The sequence below is a fragment of the Drosophila pseudoobscura genome, chromosome X, assembly GCF_009870125.1.
Source record: "Drosophila pseudoobscura strain MV-25-SWS-2005 chromosome X, UCI_Dpse_MV25, whole genome shotgun sequence".
In the NCBI taxonomy this organism is placed as follows: Eukaryota; Metazoa; Arthropoda; class Insecta; order Diptera; family Drosophilidae; genus Drosophila; species Drosophila pseudoobscura.
Window position 1 is genome coordinate 22,314,760 of NC_046683.1, and position 17,951 is coordinate 22,332,710.

The following is a 17,951-nucleotide window of genomic DNA, read 5'->3' on the forward strand; positions in this document are numbered from 1 at the left end:
AATTTCGTTGAGGTCGACAGGACGGATCCAACTGAAGGTCTAGGTCTGGGGGAACGGTTGGCTTGTTAGACAGATGTGAAACCCCGATTCACACTGGCATCATCCACTATCCGTCAAAAAGCAGCTGATGAACATAAAATATATATTTTTGGTCTGAATCGGGAAATTTCAACAATTTAAAACTAGTAAATTGGTTATTTTATTGGCTATAAAACAATAATCCATCTATATGTAAAGTAAACGTTACTCCTGGACTCCCTTAAAAATGGCAACAGCTCTGTTTGGAAGTTGGCTTGGCCTTGAATGTTCGCAATTTGCTGGAGTATCTCTCGCTTTGTTTCCTGGTGCTCCTTCTTTTTTTATTGCCATACTTATATATATTTTTTAGGGTTGTATTTAAAAACCGTTGTCTAAATATCGTATAGAAACGTGCGGCTTAGAAACACCACAGATGGATGGTGGACGGTCGCCAGTGTGAATGGCCTTTTCGAATTTATCAAATGGAACTAGTTTCAGTGTACAGCTATCGATACATTGCTAGCAGACACCAAAACTGGTATTTTCTGCGAATGCTGACAGTGTGGTGTCTGTGTGACGTTTCTCACGGTTCCGTCGCAGTCTAATTATAGCTACAAAAAACAGTTATTGGATGTTTTCGTTTACATAAATGCACATCACACCCGCATGCCCAACTCGCACACGTGATCATACACATACCAACACACAAAAATAACCAAACAGAGTACGGTGAAAAACAAAAGAATGTTAGAAGATGCGCATGCGCGGCCGCAGATTGCTTCCAATTGTTTTGTCGCTGCTCATCATCGTTCTTCTGTGCTTCAGCTACATTTCAAACCATCTGCGCGACTCATCCTCCTTGCCCGTCGACAGCGATGAATTCCTGCTCCAGCTGCACGACGAAACACCATCAGTGCCCGGGCTACGGGCCCCGGCCGGACCTCTGCTGAACCTTACCGATTTCGATTATCTGCTGCCCAGTGATGTGTGTCGCCATGTAGACAAAGAGCTTCTGGGTAAGTGTTTCAGTGTTTCGGAGTCTCTTAACATAAATCATATTGTGTCTCCTTTCGTCTATAGCTGTGCTCATTGTCACCTCCTATGCAGGCCACGACTCCCTGCGCGCCGCCCACCGCCAGGCCATAACACAGAGCAAGCTGGCCGAAATGGGGCTGCAGCGAGTATTCCTTCTGGCTGCTCTGCCGCTCAGAGAGCACTTCTTCACCCAGGCGCAAGTGATCAACGAGCAGACCCGCTTTGGAGACCTGCTGCAGGGGAATTTTGTGGAGGACTACCGCAACCTGAGCTACAAACATGTGATGGGGCTGCGCTGGGCGGCTGGCGAGTGTGAGGGTCGCACCAAGTTTATCATCAAGCTGGACGATGACATAATTTATGACGTCTTCCACCTGCGCCGCTACCTAGAGTCTCTGGAGGTGAGCCAGCCCGCGCTGGCCACCTCGAGCACGCTGCTGGCCGGTTATGTGCTGGACGCAAAGCCGCCCATCCGCCTGCAAGCCAACAAGTGGTATGTGACGCGGCAAGAGTACCCCCACACGATCTACCCGGCCTACCTCTCCGGCTGGCTATACATCACCAACGTGCCTACCGCCGCCCGACTCGTGGCGGAGGCGGAGCGTGTATCGATCTTCTGGATCGACGACACGTGGGTGACGGGCGTGGTGCGTGCGCGTTTGGGCATTCCTCTCGAACGCCACAACGACTGGTACTCAGCCAATTCGGAGTTCCTCGACTGCTGTGTGCGTGACCTCAAGCAGTATAGCTTCGAGTGCGAGTACTCTGTAGGGCCCAACGGGGACAATGCTAAGCTGCTCGTCGAGTTTCTACACCACGTGGAGAAGTGCTACTTCGACGAGTGCACCAAGAGGCCGGCGGGTAAATCCCTCAAGAATACCTGTGTGGCGGCCGCCAAGTCCCGCGTCCCCGAACACGGCCTGGCCCAAGTGAAGCCTCTTCAGCTGAGATAACCTCCGTCCGGTCCACTGGTCACCAAGCAGCTATATTTAGACCACCTACACCTAAGTATCCGATTGTGTAAGAGGGCCTATGTATCCTGGTGTTCGGGATATCCTCATGTGGCACTTGGCTTAGTGTTCATTTATGTTAAGGATCGCAATATCATTCACGTACCTCCAGTCTCTAAGTTTAGCTAAAATGTTTTTGTGTGGAAATTCCATTCCCCAGTCAGCGATCCTGGGGCCTCTCGTACCAATTGATGAGCGGATCAAGCTGTTCGCCGATGTCTCTGGTGAGTGAATTAGAGCGACAGCCAATATAGTGGCACCATGATTAATTATGTTCATCCGTACAGATTATAACCATTACGGCAAGCTCACTTCCCATATCTACTTCCCAAAAAGGAGACCGAGCTAACAGGGCGCTCCGAAGCGCTATCTATTCCAGAGTGGGTCTTGGTACCAATAAGTATATATACATACATATATGCACTGTCCGTCTCGAACCAGTTAATGATGATGATCATGATAATAAATGTTTATTTAGAAATTCATTTTTTCCGCTCTTATGCGGAACGTGATGACTATTTTCCTACTTATCGGTGTATATGTATGTACTAGCCGCGAAGAGAGTCACTGTAGCTGTGGTACAGGGTAGAGCTAGCAGTATTTCTAGAGTCTTTGTTATCGGAAATCAACTCTGTCAAAGTTATGCAGAAATTTTAGCGTTCGCATCGATCAAACTTAAATTTTCAGTATCAGTATAAGAAGCAAATAAAAACGAGAGGGAACGTTGTAAGTTGCTGCTGCGACCGCAACTCTTTATACCTGATACACGGTCAGTATGGCTACATTGCATTGAGTGACAAAGAGTGCGTGCGAGAGAGACAGAAAACGTGTCTAAACGTGTCGTTGGGCGCTGCGCAGCCACTGCAAATTTATTTGTTCATTTTTCATTTTGGCTATAAAAATGATCCGATCTGATCCAGATGCGGCAATCTGGTAGATATGGTCATTTTGTATGATTGTGCGTTTTTAATATTCTCGTATCTTCAAAGTTGTGGATGTTGCTCACTTTTAGCGATAGGTAAAGCCGACCATGAAACGTGTAACACACGCAGAGAGAGACAGAGCGAGAGAAAATGAAATTGTTTTCTTCATTATGGCTATAATAATGCATCAATAACGGAGTCGATTGATGTCTGTCTGTCCGTCCCTACATATGTATGTGCGCCTAGTGCTCAGAGACTATAAGAGCTGGAGCAACGACATTTTGTATTTCACTGTTAAAATTGTATTTTACAATTTCGCCCCACCTTTCCGCAAAGGACGATAATCTGTGGTATTCATCTTAATATTAATACTTATTATATTTTTAATATTTGGTTGGTCCACCATTGGCACCATGCCAATTGTTGGAATTGTTGCTGTTGTTGTTGCGAATGATGGTCTGGACGGTGGATCGACTTAATTTGACTATAGCCGCGATTTCGCCATATGATTTTGTATCATTACAAATGCTGATAATGTTGTATATGTATGTATGTATGTACATATGTATCTAAAACGTTCTGAATTTCTTCGTTGTTCAAATGGTGTTTTAAATGGGTACATGTCATAACGCCCCACATAAGGCCTTCGGGCCTTATGACACTTTTGAAAGTGAAATAGCGCCCACTCGAAAAGTGTCTTAGCGCCTTCTTCTTCTTCTTCTTCGTAAAAATTGCAAAGTACCGTTAAAAAAAAGTTCCGTTTATTGTCTTATATCGTTTGTTATCGCATTTTACATGTTTTCGGCACAATGATCTTCTAATTAGTTTGTCAATGATCTTCGAGCAAAGTGCATGCGTAATGGAAGCTTCATATGAGTACAAGTGCTGGATTTTGGAAAAATTCAAAGTTGTTGCTTTTAACAACAGAGCAACAGATATTAAAAAAAGAGTGCGCTAAAAAATAGTTCGCGTTATATTTGTTATATAAAATACTGTGGTGTTTCAGAGGCTTTGTCCAATATTGGCGTGTGCACTCAAATGAGTCTCGAGTGAAACCACAACCATGCCTTTGAAATGTTTCAAATGTCGCATTTTTTTAGAACGGAGATTCGAGCTATTTTAATTAAATTTGTTTCCTTAATCTGTTTTAATGAATATAGTTATACCCGATACTCAAAATGAGTATTGGGGTATATTAGATTTGTGGTAAAAGTGGATGTGTGTAACGTCCAGAAGGAATCGTTTCCGACCCCATAAAGTATATATATTCTTGATCAGCATCAATAGCCGAGTCGATTGAGCCATGTCTGTCTGTCCGTCCGTCCGTCTGTCCGTCTGTCCGTCTGTCCGTCCGTCCGTCTGTCCGTCCCCTTCAGCGCCTAGTGCTCAAAGACTATAAGAGCCAGAGCAACGATGTTTTGGATCCAGACTTCTGTGATATGTCACTGCTACAAAAATATTTCAAAACTTTTCCCCGCCCACTTCCGCCCCCACAAAGGGCGAAAATCTGTGGCATCCACAATTTAAAAGATAAGATAAAACTAAAAACGCAGAATCGTAGAAAATGACCATATCTTATAGACTGCAGAATCTGAATTGGATCGTATTATTATTATAGCCAGCATCAAGAAAACAATTTCATTTTTTCTCGCCCTGTCTCTCTCTAACACACACGTAGCATAGGCGGCTTTGCTTAGAGTAAAACATTAGCGCCTAGATCTCAGAGACTATAAAAGCTAGAGCAACCGAATTTGGTATCCACACTCCTAATATATCGGACCGAGACGAGTTTGTTTCAAAATTTCGCCACACCCCCTTCCGCCCCCGCAAAGAATGCAAATCTGGGGATATTCACAAATCTCAGAGACTATTAAAGCTCGAGTAACCAAATTTAGTATCCGCACTTCTGTTAGATCTCACTATAAAACGTATATCTCAAAATTTCGCCCCACCCGCATCCGCCCACACAAAGGACGAAAATCTGTTGCATCCACAATATTGCAGATTTGAGAAAACTAAAAACGCAGAATCATAGATAATGACCATATCTATCAGATTGCTGAATCTGGATCAGATCAGATCATTTTTATAGCCAAAGGAAACAAATCAATTTGCAGTGGCAACGCAACGCCCGACGTCACGCTCAGACTGATTTTCTGTCTCTCTCGCACGCACTCTTTGTCGTTTCTTTTAATATTAGCGGCGTCTGCCGGAGGAGAGCCATACTGACTAAGTATCGGGTATAAATGTAGAGTTGCGGTGTCCGCAGCAACTCACAACGTTCCCCCTCGTTTTTTTTTCAATTTATGCTATATTGAATAAAGATTTGTATGAAAATTAAAATTCACCGTTTTCGTTGAATTGTGCCGAAAATATTAGTGCCTTTAGTAAACATTAGTAAACACTAAAAAGTGTGTCGTATTCAAGTGTCGGGGAGTGTATATATGCACATATATATACATACATGACACTTGTCGGCTTTTCAGACTTCCCTGTAAACACAGATATAATTGTTTATATGCTACTAAGTTTTCTATTTATTAAGTTTTAGGAACAGACATATGCGTATTTTCACCGCTCTTCTTGGGGGTTTTTAATATACCCGATACTCAAAATAAGTATTGGGCTATATTAGATTTGTGGTAAAAGTGGATGTGTGTACCGTCCGTCTGTCCGTCCGTTCGTCTGTCCCCTTCAGCGCCTAGTGCTCAAAGACTACATGAGCTAGAGCAACGATGTTTTAGATTCAGACTTCTGTGATATGTCACTGCTACAAAAATATTTCAAAACTTCGCCCCGCCCACTTCCGCTCCCACAAAGAACGAAAATCTGTGGCATCCACATTTTTAAAGATACGATAAAACCAAAAACGCAGAATCGTAGAAAATGACCATATCTTTTAGACTGCAGAATCTGAATTGGATCGTATTATTATTATAGCCAGAATCAAGAAAACAATTTCATTCTTTCTCGCCCTGTCTCTCTCTAGCACACACGTAGAATAGGCGGCTTTGCTTAGAGTAAAACATTAGCGCTTAGATCTCAGAGACTATAAAAGCTAGAGCAACCGAATTTGGTATCCACACTCCTAATATATCGGACCGAGACGAGTTTGTTTCAAAATTTCGCCACACCCCCTTCCGCCCCCGCAAAGGATGCAAATCTGGGGATATTCACAAATCTCAGAGACTATTAACGCTACAGTAACCAAATTTGGTATCCGCACTTCTGTTAGATCTCACTATAAAACGTCACGCAGCGCGTGACGTCACGCTCAGACTGATTCCCTGTCTCTCTCGCACGCACTCTTTGTCACTCAATGTAGCCATACTGACCGTGTATCAGGTATAAAGAGTTGCGGTGTCCGCAGCAACTCACAACGTTCCCCCTCGTTTTGTATTATTTATTTCATTTTAATTTATAAATTTACTTAATTTAGGCTTTGCTGTTCGCGGTGGTACTATTTTTTAAAAAAAGTTTGTTTTTGCAGTTGAACGGCCTTCCTAAGCAAGGCTTCAGCTGATCCAGTCCCTGTATCTACAGACAGAAAACGTGTTTGAACAAGTCGTCGGGCGCTGCGTAGCCACCGCAAATTAATTTGTTCCTTTTTGGCTATAAAAATGATCCGATCTGATCCAGATTCAGCGATCTCATAGATACGGTCATTCTCTATTATTGTGCGTTTTTAGTTTTCTCGTATATTTAATATTGTGGATGCCACAGATTTTCGTCTTTTGTGGCGGTGGAAGAAGGGCGAAATTTTGAGATATCCGTTTTATAGTGAGATCTAACAGGAGTGTGGATACCAAATTTAGTTACTCTAGCTTTAATAGTCTCTGAAATCCTTAAACTCATGTTTTGCAACGAGCAAAACCGACCAAGAGACCTGTGTGTTAGAGAGAGACAGAGCGAGAAAGAATGAAATTATTTTCTTGATTCTGGCTATAATAATATTACGATCTGGTTCAGATTTCGCGTTCTGGAAGATATAGTCATCCTCTACGTTTCGCATTTTCTTTTTGCTCGTATTTACGAAATTGTGAATGTCACAGATTTTCGCCCTTTGTGTGGGCGGAAGGGGGCGGGGAAAAGTTTTGAAATATACTTGTAACAGTGACATAATATACAAAACATCGTTGCTCTAGCTCTTATAGTCTTTGAGCACTAGGCGCTGATAGGGACGGATGAACGGACAGACAGACAGGGCTCAATCGACTCGGCTGTAGATGCTGATCAAGAATATACATACTTTATGGGGTCGGAAACTATTCTTTCTGGACGTTACACACATCCATTTTCACCAAAAATCTAATATACCCCAATACTCATTTTGAGTATCTGGTATAAAAACCAAAAAGCGAATAAGCCTCCAATCAAAACTCCATAGAAGTTCTTTGACCGAAAACAGAAAAAGGAAAGGGAAAGGAGAAGAGCAGGACAGCATCATTTTTAGCTACCTGCTCTCTTCATTTTCCTCTTATGCTTTTTCGTTTCTTCGTCCATTGGTAAGACGTTGCATCTCAACCGAACTAGTTCGGTGGCTGGTGCGTGGTGGGTTATAAAGTATACAGAGCAAAATTTTTTTGTCTCGGTTAGTCCGGAAAGTACCCATGTACAAAGGAACCAGGCCACCGCCAGTACTAGAGGGATGCCAATGGCGGAAACACGGTTGCTTTGTCATTATCGTTCTTTATTATTATAAATAGATTTAAATTAAATAAATGCAATACAATTAAGCACAACTTCACTTTGTTTCTCTGAAATTACGTTTCATTTCTTGTTTTCCTTTTGCTTTGACCGGCGTCCTTAGTTTCGTTTCTTGATTGCTTTTGTTTGCGTTTATTGCGTTCCTTTTAAAATTAAATAAATGTGAGTGCGTGTGTTGGGTGTGAACGTGGGTGTGTTTATGAGTGTGAGTGCGAGTGGGAGTGCTGAAATGTGTAGGCGTGTGAGTGAATGCGAGTGTGTGCTTCTGCGGCCGCAGTCTCTATAGAAGTTACAAAAAGGTACCTATCCCATCGCGCTCCTCTCCCCAGCACTCGAGCAGGCCCTCGAATGTTTTGGGATTCCCCTTTTCGTAACTTTATAGAAAGTACGCGCTCGCAGCTTTTCCTTAATTTTTTCTTTTATTTTCATACTATTCGCATATTTTAAATGTGCAAGGCTGTCTTTGCTTCTCCTTCTTCCGTAGATTTTCCTCGCTTTCGTTTTGTTCTAAGTTTTGAGTGTATTGGAAATTTGTCACTTCTTTTTTCTCTTCATTTTAGTTTTTCCTATAGGCAAACATCTCACGCCCTAAGTTTAAATAAATATAAATAAATAAATTGTATATTAAATATGTAAATGTGTATATCAATTAAAAAAAAAAACAAAAAATTATACGGTTGTCATTGTTTGAGGGGTGAGTGGTGCGGTGTGAGGTGTGTGTGCGTGCGAGCGTGGTGTCTATGTGGTGAACTCTTTCCTGCTCTAAAGCTGCATCTTTCAGCAAAAGAGCGGGCAGAGACAGCTGGGGCAAGAGAGAGACAAAGCGATAGCTAGACTTGCACAGTTATAGTGGTGTGATGCGTGTTGCGTGATGTGTTTTGAGGGAGAGTCAGAGTGTGGTATGACAATTTTTACTGTGATTTTGTTTTTCTATTCTTTCTTTCAATTTCATTATGTCTTTCAACTTTTTTTGATGTTGTGGTAGTTGTAGTTTTAGTTTTCTTGCTTTCTTCTTTTTCTCCTTCTGAAGGCGATCGGACTTATGCTACGATCTTGTGGGGCTGCATCCACTTCTTCATGTAGTAGCAGAACAGGGTGGAGATGTAGAGCAGGATCATCAGCGCACAGGTCACGGCCAGCGCCAGCACCGACGTCTTCGTCGGGCAGGGTTCGATGATGGTCACAGTTTTGTCTATGCGGGGAGAAACGGGGCGGGACGAAAAGGAATTTGATGTTCATTCTCTTTTCAGTTTAAGGTTAGGCAGGCTTACCTTTGGCAAAGTCTGTGCTGGGATCTGCCTTAAAGAATTCGCGCTTCTCATCACCAAAGTCCAGGACCAGAATCTCCTGAGAGATGTTCATGGTGGTGTTCTTGGAGTCATGGCTGAGGAGAGAAAAAAAAGAGACAGACATAGAGTCAGAGTCAGACATGTTTAATACTTATAATGATTTTGGATGGTAAGACTCACTTATCGATTGAACGACGACGCCTTCTGCCTAGTGACTCGAAAGACTCCATATTCCATTCACAGACGGCCGGCTCACAGGGGCCAAGGCAGTACTTGACATTGCACTGGAAGATGACACCGTAGCTCTCAGTGAAGCGAAAAGCCTCGTAGGTGGATTGCAGGGCATTGCCGTCGGCGGTGAATCCGGGGAAGATGGTGGGATCAGTGGGGCAGCCGTCGTCGTCGATGATCTTGAAGCTGGTGCGTGCATCCTTGGCCATGGCCACACACGAGCGGGCAAAGATGCCATAAGGAGCTGCAGAAGAGCAGATATTAGAATTCATCTTTTACCCATCTCCAGTGGGATCTACTCACTGTCTTCGGGTATCTCGATGCGGAAGTTGAGGCGGTCTCCAATGCGCACTGTCTCCACCTCGCGCTGGCGCGTGTCCAGGATGCGGATCCTTGGTGGTGGCGCTTCCGGCGACGAGTTGATGTGGATCATATCCGGATCGCGGATGGGCATCATTCCGAAAGTGATGTTCTTCGAGCTCATGTCGTATGTGCACTTTACCTTGTAGATCTTGTCTGCCTTGGTCATCACCACGCTATGGTGCTGCAGCACCACCGTGTTTGAATAGACGCCAGTCTGATGAAGATTGAGATGAAGGTGGGGGCTTGGAATTAACGACCGTGAGTCATCTAAAAGTTATTTTTTTTGGATTCACACAGGATTTTCAAGCCTCAATATACTTATGAACATATTTATGCAATGCAGTGATCGCTAGATTCAACCAACTTGCTGATTGATCTCAGCCATATTATTTTCGCATTTATCTTGAATTGAAGGTCTTATCTTGGTGAATGCTGTTGGTCGATTTTAATGCCATGTAGCTTCAATATGTGTTTTTTGAACATTGATAATTGGAGTTCCATTAATCCAAGATCAATCTAGTAGATCGTTTAACGAACATTTTTAAATGATCATTAAGTATCTTACTATTTTTTTTGGCGAAGGATTGCTTTCAGTTTATAATAGGGGTCGCAGATGATCACTGATTTAAGCTTCCCAGCAAGCTCCATTTTGCAAGATAAACGAGTGAGCCGAGGCTCTATATTGTATTTATATTTAATTAAGTAATTCTGTGTTTTTGGTATTCTCAAATCTTCAAATTTGTGGACGTCACAGATTTTCCTTTTTTGTGGGGGCGTAGGGGGAAAAATTTTGAAATCAACTTCATGTAGTATGATATCACAGAGGGGTACACAAAAAATTTGGTGGCTCTAGCTCGCATAGTCTCTAAGAACTAAGCGACAAATAAGACGGACAGGCAGACATGGCTACGTCGACTATCGTCAACTAATATTTCCCTAAACTTTGCGTTTAGCAGAGAAGAGGATTCCTGGAGAATCACTTACCACGCTCTGAGTGTTGCAGTCCTGTCCAATCATGGTCAGATCCAGTCGAAAGGCGTCTGAGTTGATCACATCGATGTTGCAGGTCTCGGACCGCCCCAAAGCGTAGATGCGTCCGTTGAAGGGCTTGTTGGTTCTCACCTGGACCGCGATCCTTGTGTCCTTGCAGTGAACAGAAACTAATAGAGGGAGAACTCAGAGGAATTAAACAGAGAAACAAGCAGACGATCCTTAGCTGAGCTGAGCTGGAAAGAGTGGCGAGGGAAGCGGAGGGGAGATGAAGGCAGAGATCACTCACCATCGTAGCAAGTGCCAGTCTTGTCGCAGTTGACATCGTTGCGGGTAAGGTTGGTGAGATTAGGGTCCTCAATAGTGTCCAAGCTGACGGGCAACGTGTCGATCTTGTCGAGGGTGCCTGGGGGAGAGCCGGGCCCAGAGGCGGACTTCTCGCACTGGTTCTCAAAGTACTGGCCGATGGGCTCGCCGTGGTCGATTAGGGGGCGCTCGTGATTGAGGTAGGTGGATGGGCCGTCGGGCAGGGTTTTGTGGTCAAGGTGGTATAGCCGGCAGTTGTACTGGGCGCCCTGCGGCTGGCCCAGGTAGAGGAAGGAGCGGCACAGGAACTCGGACTCAATCTCGCAGGCCAGCCGGCATGCCGACTCGGAGGTCACCTGCAGCTCCTTGTCCGTGTAGTAGTGGAGGCCGACGTACTGGGCCACCTTCTCCTCAGAGACGCCCATGCGTTGGGCGTTGGCGAAGGAGCGTGTATTCTTGCAGGCCTGGACCGGCTTCAAGCAGAGGTTCTCGAAGTAGTCGGTGCCCTGTGCGTCCACCAGCTGAACGAACTGGCCGGAGCTACGTCGGTCCGAGTCGCTCAGCACGCACTTCATATTGTTGTAGTCGTACTCTACGGAGCGGCATACGAAGCGCTTCTCATTGAGGCAGGCGGACAGGCAGGCCTCCTTGGTGCTAGTGTAGATGAGGGCATTGTCCAGCCCCCGAATAACCTTATTGGGCACCCGCTCGAAGGACCACGGCCGGTGGCACACGTTCTCGCTGCGCAGCTGCAGCTTCACCATGTAGTACATGTTGGCCGACCGCTGAGGCGCAGCCGAGGGATTGGCCGCTGAAGAGTCGTTCTGCAACTGGCAGTGTGTCTCCTGCGAGGGCGACAGCGGATTCACTACGAAGCTGAATGCGGCCGCCTGGCAGTCTGCCTCCTCGCGGCACCAGCCCTGGCACTCGTACAGGGACAGGTTCTTCACGCTGTAGTACGTGTTTCCCGGAAAGTCAAAGTCTGTCAACTTCTCGAAAGCCATGCGGGCTTCTACTGCGCCGCCGGGGAGCGCCACCAGGAGCACGGCCATGGCCGAGATCATAATCAGTCCCATGGAGATCGTGTGTGTGCTGCGGGTGGCACTCCCACTAATATTGCTGGTCGATCTTGACTGCATTGTCATCTGCAAACGAGTGGAAAGAGGAACCTTGGGTTAGTCTCAGACTCTGTTCAATGATACAAAATAATGAATAGTTCTAGATGCTGAATAAAATCACAGGTTAAGGAATTCATTACGTGGAAACCATCCATAAGAAGGCGCAAGAAGGCAAATGTTGGATGAGTCCAAGGCAGGTCCACGGTCCAAGTGCCCAGTCGTTCCGCTCTCTAATCCCGACTGCTGACATCCTCCATTAGAAATGTGGCCAAGAAAGTGGAGGCGAAAGAGTAGCCAGTGTGACAGGCTGCATTAAAGAAGAAGCGGGCCACGAAGCCGATACTGTTGAATCCAGCTGTTGCGAACTGTAAAAGTTGCTACTTCCGCTGTCGGCTCGGCCTATTACACGCTTAACTAAACGTCGTACCACCGAACCACTGAACCAATAAAAACAGTGGCATGAGCAGAATACCCCACAGTCGGAGTGGCGGCAGGGATTACCCTTGGTCAGCTGGGTTCGTTGGCTCACAGAAGATATCTTCCCACATATACACCACATCCACATCTACATCGACAGCCACATTGATTGGCTGAGTGAATGCAACTGGTGAGACTTTAATGAGCTCGACAGCAGTGGCAAGCGGTGGAAGGGGGTTGGGATCGGTGGGGGCTTGGGATGGAGAGTGGAGAGTTTTTGATGGCGATCTTCGCTTAGAAATTCTAATGGCTGCCCACCGATTGCCATCCCGCAGCTCTTAGTCCCCAGTTCTCCGTCCCGACCCGACCCGTCCCGACCCGTCCGCTCCGTTCCAGACCCAATCTCCTTCCAATTCCAATTGCAACCTCCGGCAGCGCTAACAACTTTTTGGCATTCTTGTGGTTTCCATTCGAACGGGTAGCAAATTGCTTTCTTGCCAGCAGTTTTATCCCAGCCGTTCCAGCCATCACAGTCATACCAACGAACCCATTCATCCAATTGACCCCAGTGCGCATGTCGGCTCAGCGGGCTGACCCTGCTGTCCGAAAGAGGTAGGGATGTGGTCCCATGTGCAAGTGGGTGGGTGGTCACAAGCGGAAAGAGAAATCGATTGCGTTGATTGAAGAGAACAATCGAGTGAAGGACTCGTTCAATGAATGAGCTGTGCATTGATTTCGTGGCTGAGATGACTGCACAAGAAGAACAGAAACAGTATGCAGTTCAGGCTCACTAGTGGAAAGAAGGATCGGTTCCTTTGAGTGGGTAGAGTTGATGGGTAGCCAATAGGCACTAATTCGGAAAGTAATTCACCAATTCGAATAGTAATACACTCGACCATGGGGCAGGACTCATTCATTCATATCGAGTCATGAATTATTTAATGTTCAAATGGTCAAACTCTTGCGGAAGCCGTATACATATGTACATATATGTACATATGTATACATATGCACATATGTTTATCTTGCGGTCTGAGACAGCTCTCTCGTTGCAATTATTTCAGTCATACGAGTGGTACGAGTGTTCGCCTTGAGGTTCGTCCTCGCGTATTCCTGCTGTGATTATAGAGGCCGGAACGTGGCTATTACCCACAAAATTAACTGGCCAGTCTGGTCAGTCGCCAAACATGAGCTACAAATGGGGAAATGGGAGTCAAAGAGTTGGGAACCGGGAAAGGAGATTGGTCATTAGGAGCTAGCAATTGGGGAAGGATAACCCAGAGATGATAGCTGAGACTCGATAATCGAGAGAGGAGACAAGGGCCAGGGCCAAATGATGTTGTTGCCCCGGCGTGTCCGATTGCAGGGCGAACAGCAGAGAAACAGCAACACAGCAAGCGAACAACAACATCTGCCACATCAGCAAAATCAGCAACATCGACAACAACGACAACAACGACAACAACAACAACGACAAAGACAACGGCAACAGAAACTACAACCGAAACAGCGACAGCGACAACAAATAATCAGCTGTATGAAATAGGTGGCAAAGACAGCGGAATGCCTGCTGAATGCCACAAACCGCAACCCCCATCCTCCTTTGACGAGCACGACGGGAAATGCAACAAGAACAACCAGCAACATAGCCAGCAGCGGAAACTCAACGGGAGCCGATCTGAAATATTGTTGTTGTCTCCACTCTGCTGTGGCAAATGCTTTTGCCCTGCACTCATGGTGCGTGGCATGCCCGTTCTGAAATCTTTAGCGCAAGCCATTCGATAGTTGAACACGTTTAGGAAAATTCTTTAGTCCCCAGCATTCACTAACTAATGTTAGTATCTTTTAGTTCAACCAATCTATTTTTTTAATTTTAGCTTGTTTCGAGAACTAGAACTAGAATATGATGAAAAAATCACGTACGTCAATTTATTGAGATTTTCGATATCAACACATTTTGGGAGCGTATACGCGCTTTGGTGGAGGCCCAGCGCAGAGGACATGCCTAATTTGTTGTAGAACTATCTTTCTTCTAATACATAGATACATGCATACATATGTAAGCATGGACATAGAATGCTGTATTTTCATATGCACATACATACATATGTATGTATGGATGGTATATTGATTTTTTTACTTTATACTGATTTTGAACTAGTTCGGAACTACCTCCTGCGCAACTAGCTACGGGTAGTCGAGCGGGAACCAGGGGTGGTTCCGCCCTAGGACATGCATGTGTTAAATTCTCCGCTGAAATACATTGCGGGTAATCGATCTGGAACCAGGGAGGTGAGAATGGTAGCTAGTGCTGCACCGGTGCGGAACTAGTTGCCTGGTACTACAGGGTTTCTTACGTACATACATAAATACATACATGTATATATGTAATATGTGTGCATATGTACATATGTACATATGTAGTCGCTAATTTCCAGTCGATGTTCCCGCTCTTGAGGTTAGCTTCTCTGAAACCCTATAGAGGTTGTCGCGTTTGGTGATTTACAGCCCCTCTTCTCTTGTGAGGCGTGGGGATTGCTTCTGCTTCGCTCCCACCGCCAGGGCAATGCATTTGATGCATTTGAAGCAAGAGAAGAGGAAGCAGAGCCAATTACATGATCCGCAGAGTATACATATATGGCAATGATCAGCGATATATGGCTGATCGCCTTGGACAGATCCGGCTGTTGTGGGCTGCCTCCCGAGGAGGTGATTGGAGGAGGTGATTGCCAGCTCACGAATCTTGCTATTTATAGTTTCAGCCCGTCCTTGGACCATTTCAAATTTGAGTGGATCTGTTCTGGGATTTGGCTCCCGCAATTATAGAAACCCTCTGGAATGACGCTGGAGAGGATTGGGTGGGCTAGCCCCCTGAAGGTCACACCCCATGCCAACTTTTTTTCACTTCAGTGCTCTCTTTGCTAATTATGGGGCTGGGGATAGGAGGAATCGCAGAAGATCGATGGATAGTCACTGACTGGCTCGGCGCTTCTCCCCTCATCAGCTGTGGCCGCCTCAACCGGTCAATGGTCAATGGTCTTTCTTCAGCACGCTCCCTTTACGCTGCCCTGTTCTGTGGCCAGTGGCGCGTACTTCGGGTTAGGCGGTGGAACCCGGCAATCAAGAAAATTTGCAGTTACGCTCGCTGGCGAGGAGAAAGGAGGAACGAAATGGAATCGAATCGAATATAAGGGAAGACGGCGTTCAGTCTTTTAGCGGTTTTGCTGGCTGGAAAGAAGTACACTCAGAAGGAGGGGGCGAATCAGTTGAAGAAGCAGCAATACCGGACTAAAGGTTATCATTAGGTACGCTTACTTCTTCTACGTCTTCTTTATCTTCTTCTTCTTCTTCTTCCTCTTGCGTTCTGCTTGCTTCTTCTTTGGCTGCCTTCTCTTTTATCTTGTCTTGTTTGGGGCCCCTAATTAAATGGCCCCTCAAGAGAATGGCAGTTGCATCAAAAGGAGCCCACAAACCTAGAGATGGAGAGAGAAGAGATGGAGCCAGTGCTGGATTTCATTAGAGAGTGCAGGGGAAAAGGAAATCTCGAAAGTTCGAACGGGGGGATGGGGAACGGGGCGGCTACATTTCTATAATCGGGGAGGGGACCCGTAGTGAAAGTCCCACAGGTGTGATTATGTCAATTAAAAAAAGTAAAATTTCTTCTTGTCATGTCTGCCCTAGGAAATGAACTTAAGAATGTGTAGATAAAAAGAAGGGACAAATTATGACTGGCATACCACGCTATGCTCTCGTGCAAAAGAAGGGCTTCCCCTTCCGTCCAGAGGGAAAACAAATTTGCGTACAAAAGAATGTCTTTGCCAAACACGTCTAATTGCATTGCTAGTTCACAAAATACTAACACATTTCTCGTGCAAAAATGTAATTCCACAAAAAGGTAATTCCCCTACATTTTTGCTATCTGCAATTGCTCTGACTGGCAAATTCGCTTGTATGGATGTACATGTACATATGTACATATGCATATGTACGTACGTACATATACATATGTACACCAGTACTCTATTTATGCTCATTCTTGTTTTCGTTTTGTTTCTAGCTGTTTGTGAGCTGTGTGTGTTTTTATCCATTTGTCTTGTGTTATCTTGCACCGTGCTAAATGGAATAAAATCGTGTTCAACATTAAACATTTTTTATTTTCAAACCGTGTTATTTCATGGCCGTGTGAAAACAGACCGTGTAAAAAAAACCGTGTACAAACAGAATTTGGTGTATAAGGCAAAGCACTTGTGCTCCTTTGAGTTTCCTATATAAAAGAATCAGCAAGAGCTGAAATTATGGCGTGGCATCGACTCAGTCACTAGTACTCAATCTCCTACCGTGCTCTCCCATTACTACCCCCCAAGTACCTCACATACTAATGTCCTTACTGTGGTACGTCAGGGAAAATCCAGAGGCAATTTGTCAGAGATGAGGAGGAAACAGTAAATGCCAAATAATTGGTCATGGCAAATGCCATGCGATTTGCTTGTCAATCAAAACGAAATGGAATATTTCACAACCAAGAGTGGCAGTGGTCGGAGGGACGGACCAACCATTCACTTTGCATTCGATGTGCACTTGTTCCACATAACCTCTCAAGTGCTTTGCACAAGGTCCGATCGAGTCCAACAGCCAATATGCACCGTCCAACAACACGCGCAGCCAGCAAAAAATCTCCGCCAAAGGAATTATGAGTGTGCACATGTGTCAGTGTGACCGGATGTCTGTCTCTTTGTCTCTGTATTTTTCTCTACCCTCCCTTCCTCCCTCGCGCTCTACCCCTCTCCCGCTCACCCGCTCACCCGCTCTATGGCTCTGTCTGACATCTTTGGTGTGTTTGCCCTGTCCACTCGATCAATTGGCGAAACACATCGAGTATCGTAGATACCGGCAAAAAGAAATGGTCTTCAACGAAAAAACAAAATAATAAGCAACGAGGGGGAACGTTGTGAGTTGCTGCGGACACCGCAACTCTACGGTTATACCCGATACTAAGTCAGTATGGCTCTCCTCCGGCAGACGCCGCTAATATTAAACGACACGACAAAGAGTGCGAGAGAGACAGAAAGTCAGTCTGAGCGTGACGTCGGGCGCTGCGTAGCCACTGCAAATTGATTTGTTCCTTTTGGCTATAAAAATGATCTGATCTGATCCAGATTCAGCAATCTAATAGATATGGTCATTATCTATGATTCTGCGTTTTTAGTTTTCTCAAATCTGCAATATTGTGGATGCAACAGATTTTCGGGGGGGCGGATGGGGGTATGGCGAAATTCTGAGATATACGTTTTATAGTGACACTTTAAAGGAGTGTGTGTACCAAATTTGGTTACTCTAGCCTTAATAGTCTCTGAGATTTGTGGTTGCCTCAGATTTTCGTCCTTTGCGGGGGCGGAAGGGGGTGTGGCGAAATTTGGACATGAAACGGTCAAGGTCCGATATCACAGGAGTGTGGATACCAAATTTGGTTGCTCTGGCTCTTATAGGTTCTGAGATCCTTGAACTCATATTTTGCAATTGGCAAAACCGACCATGAATCCTGTG

The 17,951-nt window shown here is 45.2% G+C and overlaps 2 protein-coding genes across 3 annotated transcripts in view; one reads left to right on the top strand and one right to left on the bottom strand.

Moving 5' to 3' along the window:
* Positions 1–435: 435 nt before the first annotated feature.
* On the top strand, positions 436–2,548 carry LOC4815565 (beta-1,3-galactosyltransferase brn). The gene is made up of 3 exons (XM_001355228.4): positions 436–1,034; positions 1,099–2,287; positions 2,351–2,548. Exons 1-2 carry the CDS (start codon positions 773–775, stop codon positions 2,004–2,006), a joined length of 1,170 nt encoding a protein of 389 aa, XP_001355264.2. The 5' UTR covers positions 436–772; the 3' UTR covers positions 2,007–2,287; positions 2,351–2,548.
* A 5,107-nt stretch (positions 2,549–7,655) lies between these two features.
* The window catches only part of tyn (trynity), a 44,708-nt gene continuing 34,412 nt past the window's right edge, over positions 7,656–17,951 (bottom strand). For both annotated transcript variants that reach the window (XM_015185420.2, XM_015185419.2), the window contains 6 exons: positions 10,856–12,017; positions 10,561–10,736; positions 9,517–9,790; positions 9,163–9,457; positions 8,965–9,077; positions 7,656–8,885 (listed from right to left, as the gene is read on the bottom strand). In XM_015185420.2, the coding sequence (XP_015040906.2) occupies positions 8,734–8,885; positions 8,965–9,077; positions 9,163–9,457; positions 9,517–9,790; positions 10,561–10,736; positions 10,856–12,017 (2,172 nt within the window). In that variant the 3' untranslated portion in view covers positions 7,656–8,733. The remainder of the gene's footprint in view (positions 8,886–8,964; positions 9,078–9,162; positions 9,458–9,516; positions 9,791–10,560; positions 10,737–10,855; positions 12,018–17,951) is intronic.

Bases quoted from the DNA above. Each gene is read 5' to 3' on its own strand.
- LOC4815565 (XM_001355228.4), top strand. From the start codon at position 773: ATGCGCATGCGCGGCCGCAGATTGCTTCCAATTGTTTTGTCGCTGCTC. The intron at 1,035-1,098 runs GTAAGTGTTTCA...TTTCGTCTATAG, and splicing joins TGTAGACAAAGAGCTTCTGG to CTGTGCTCATTGTCACCTCC.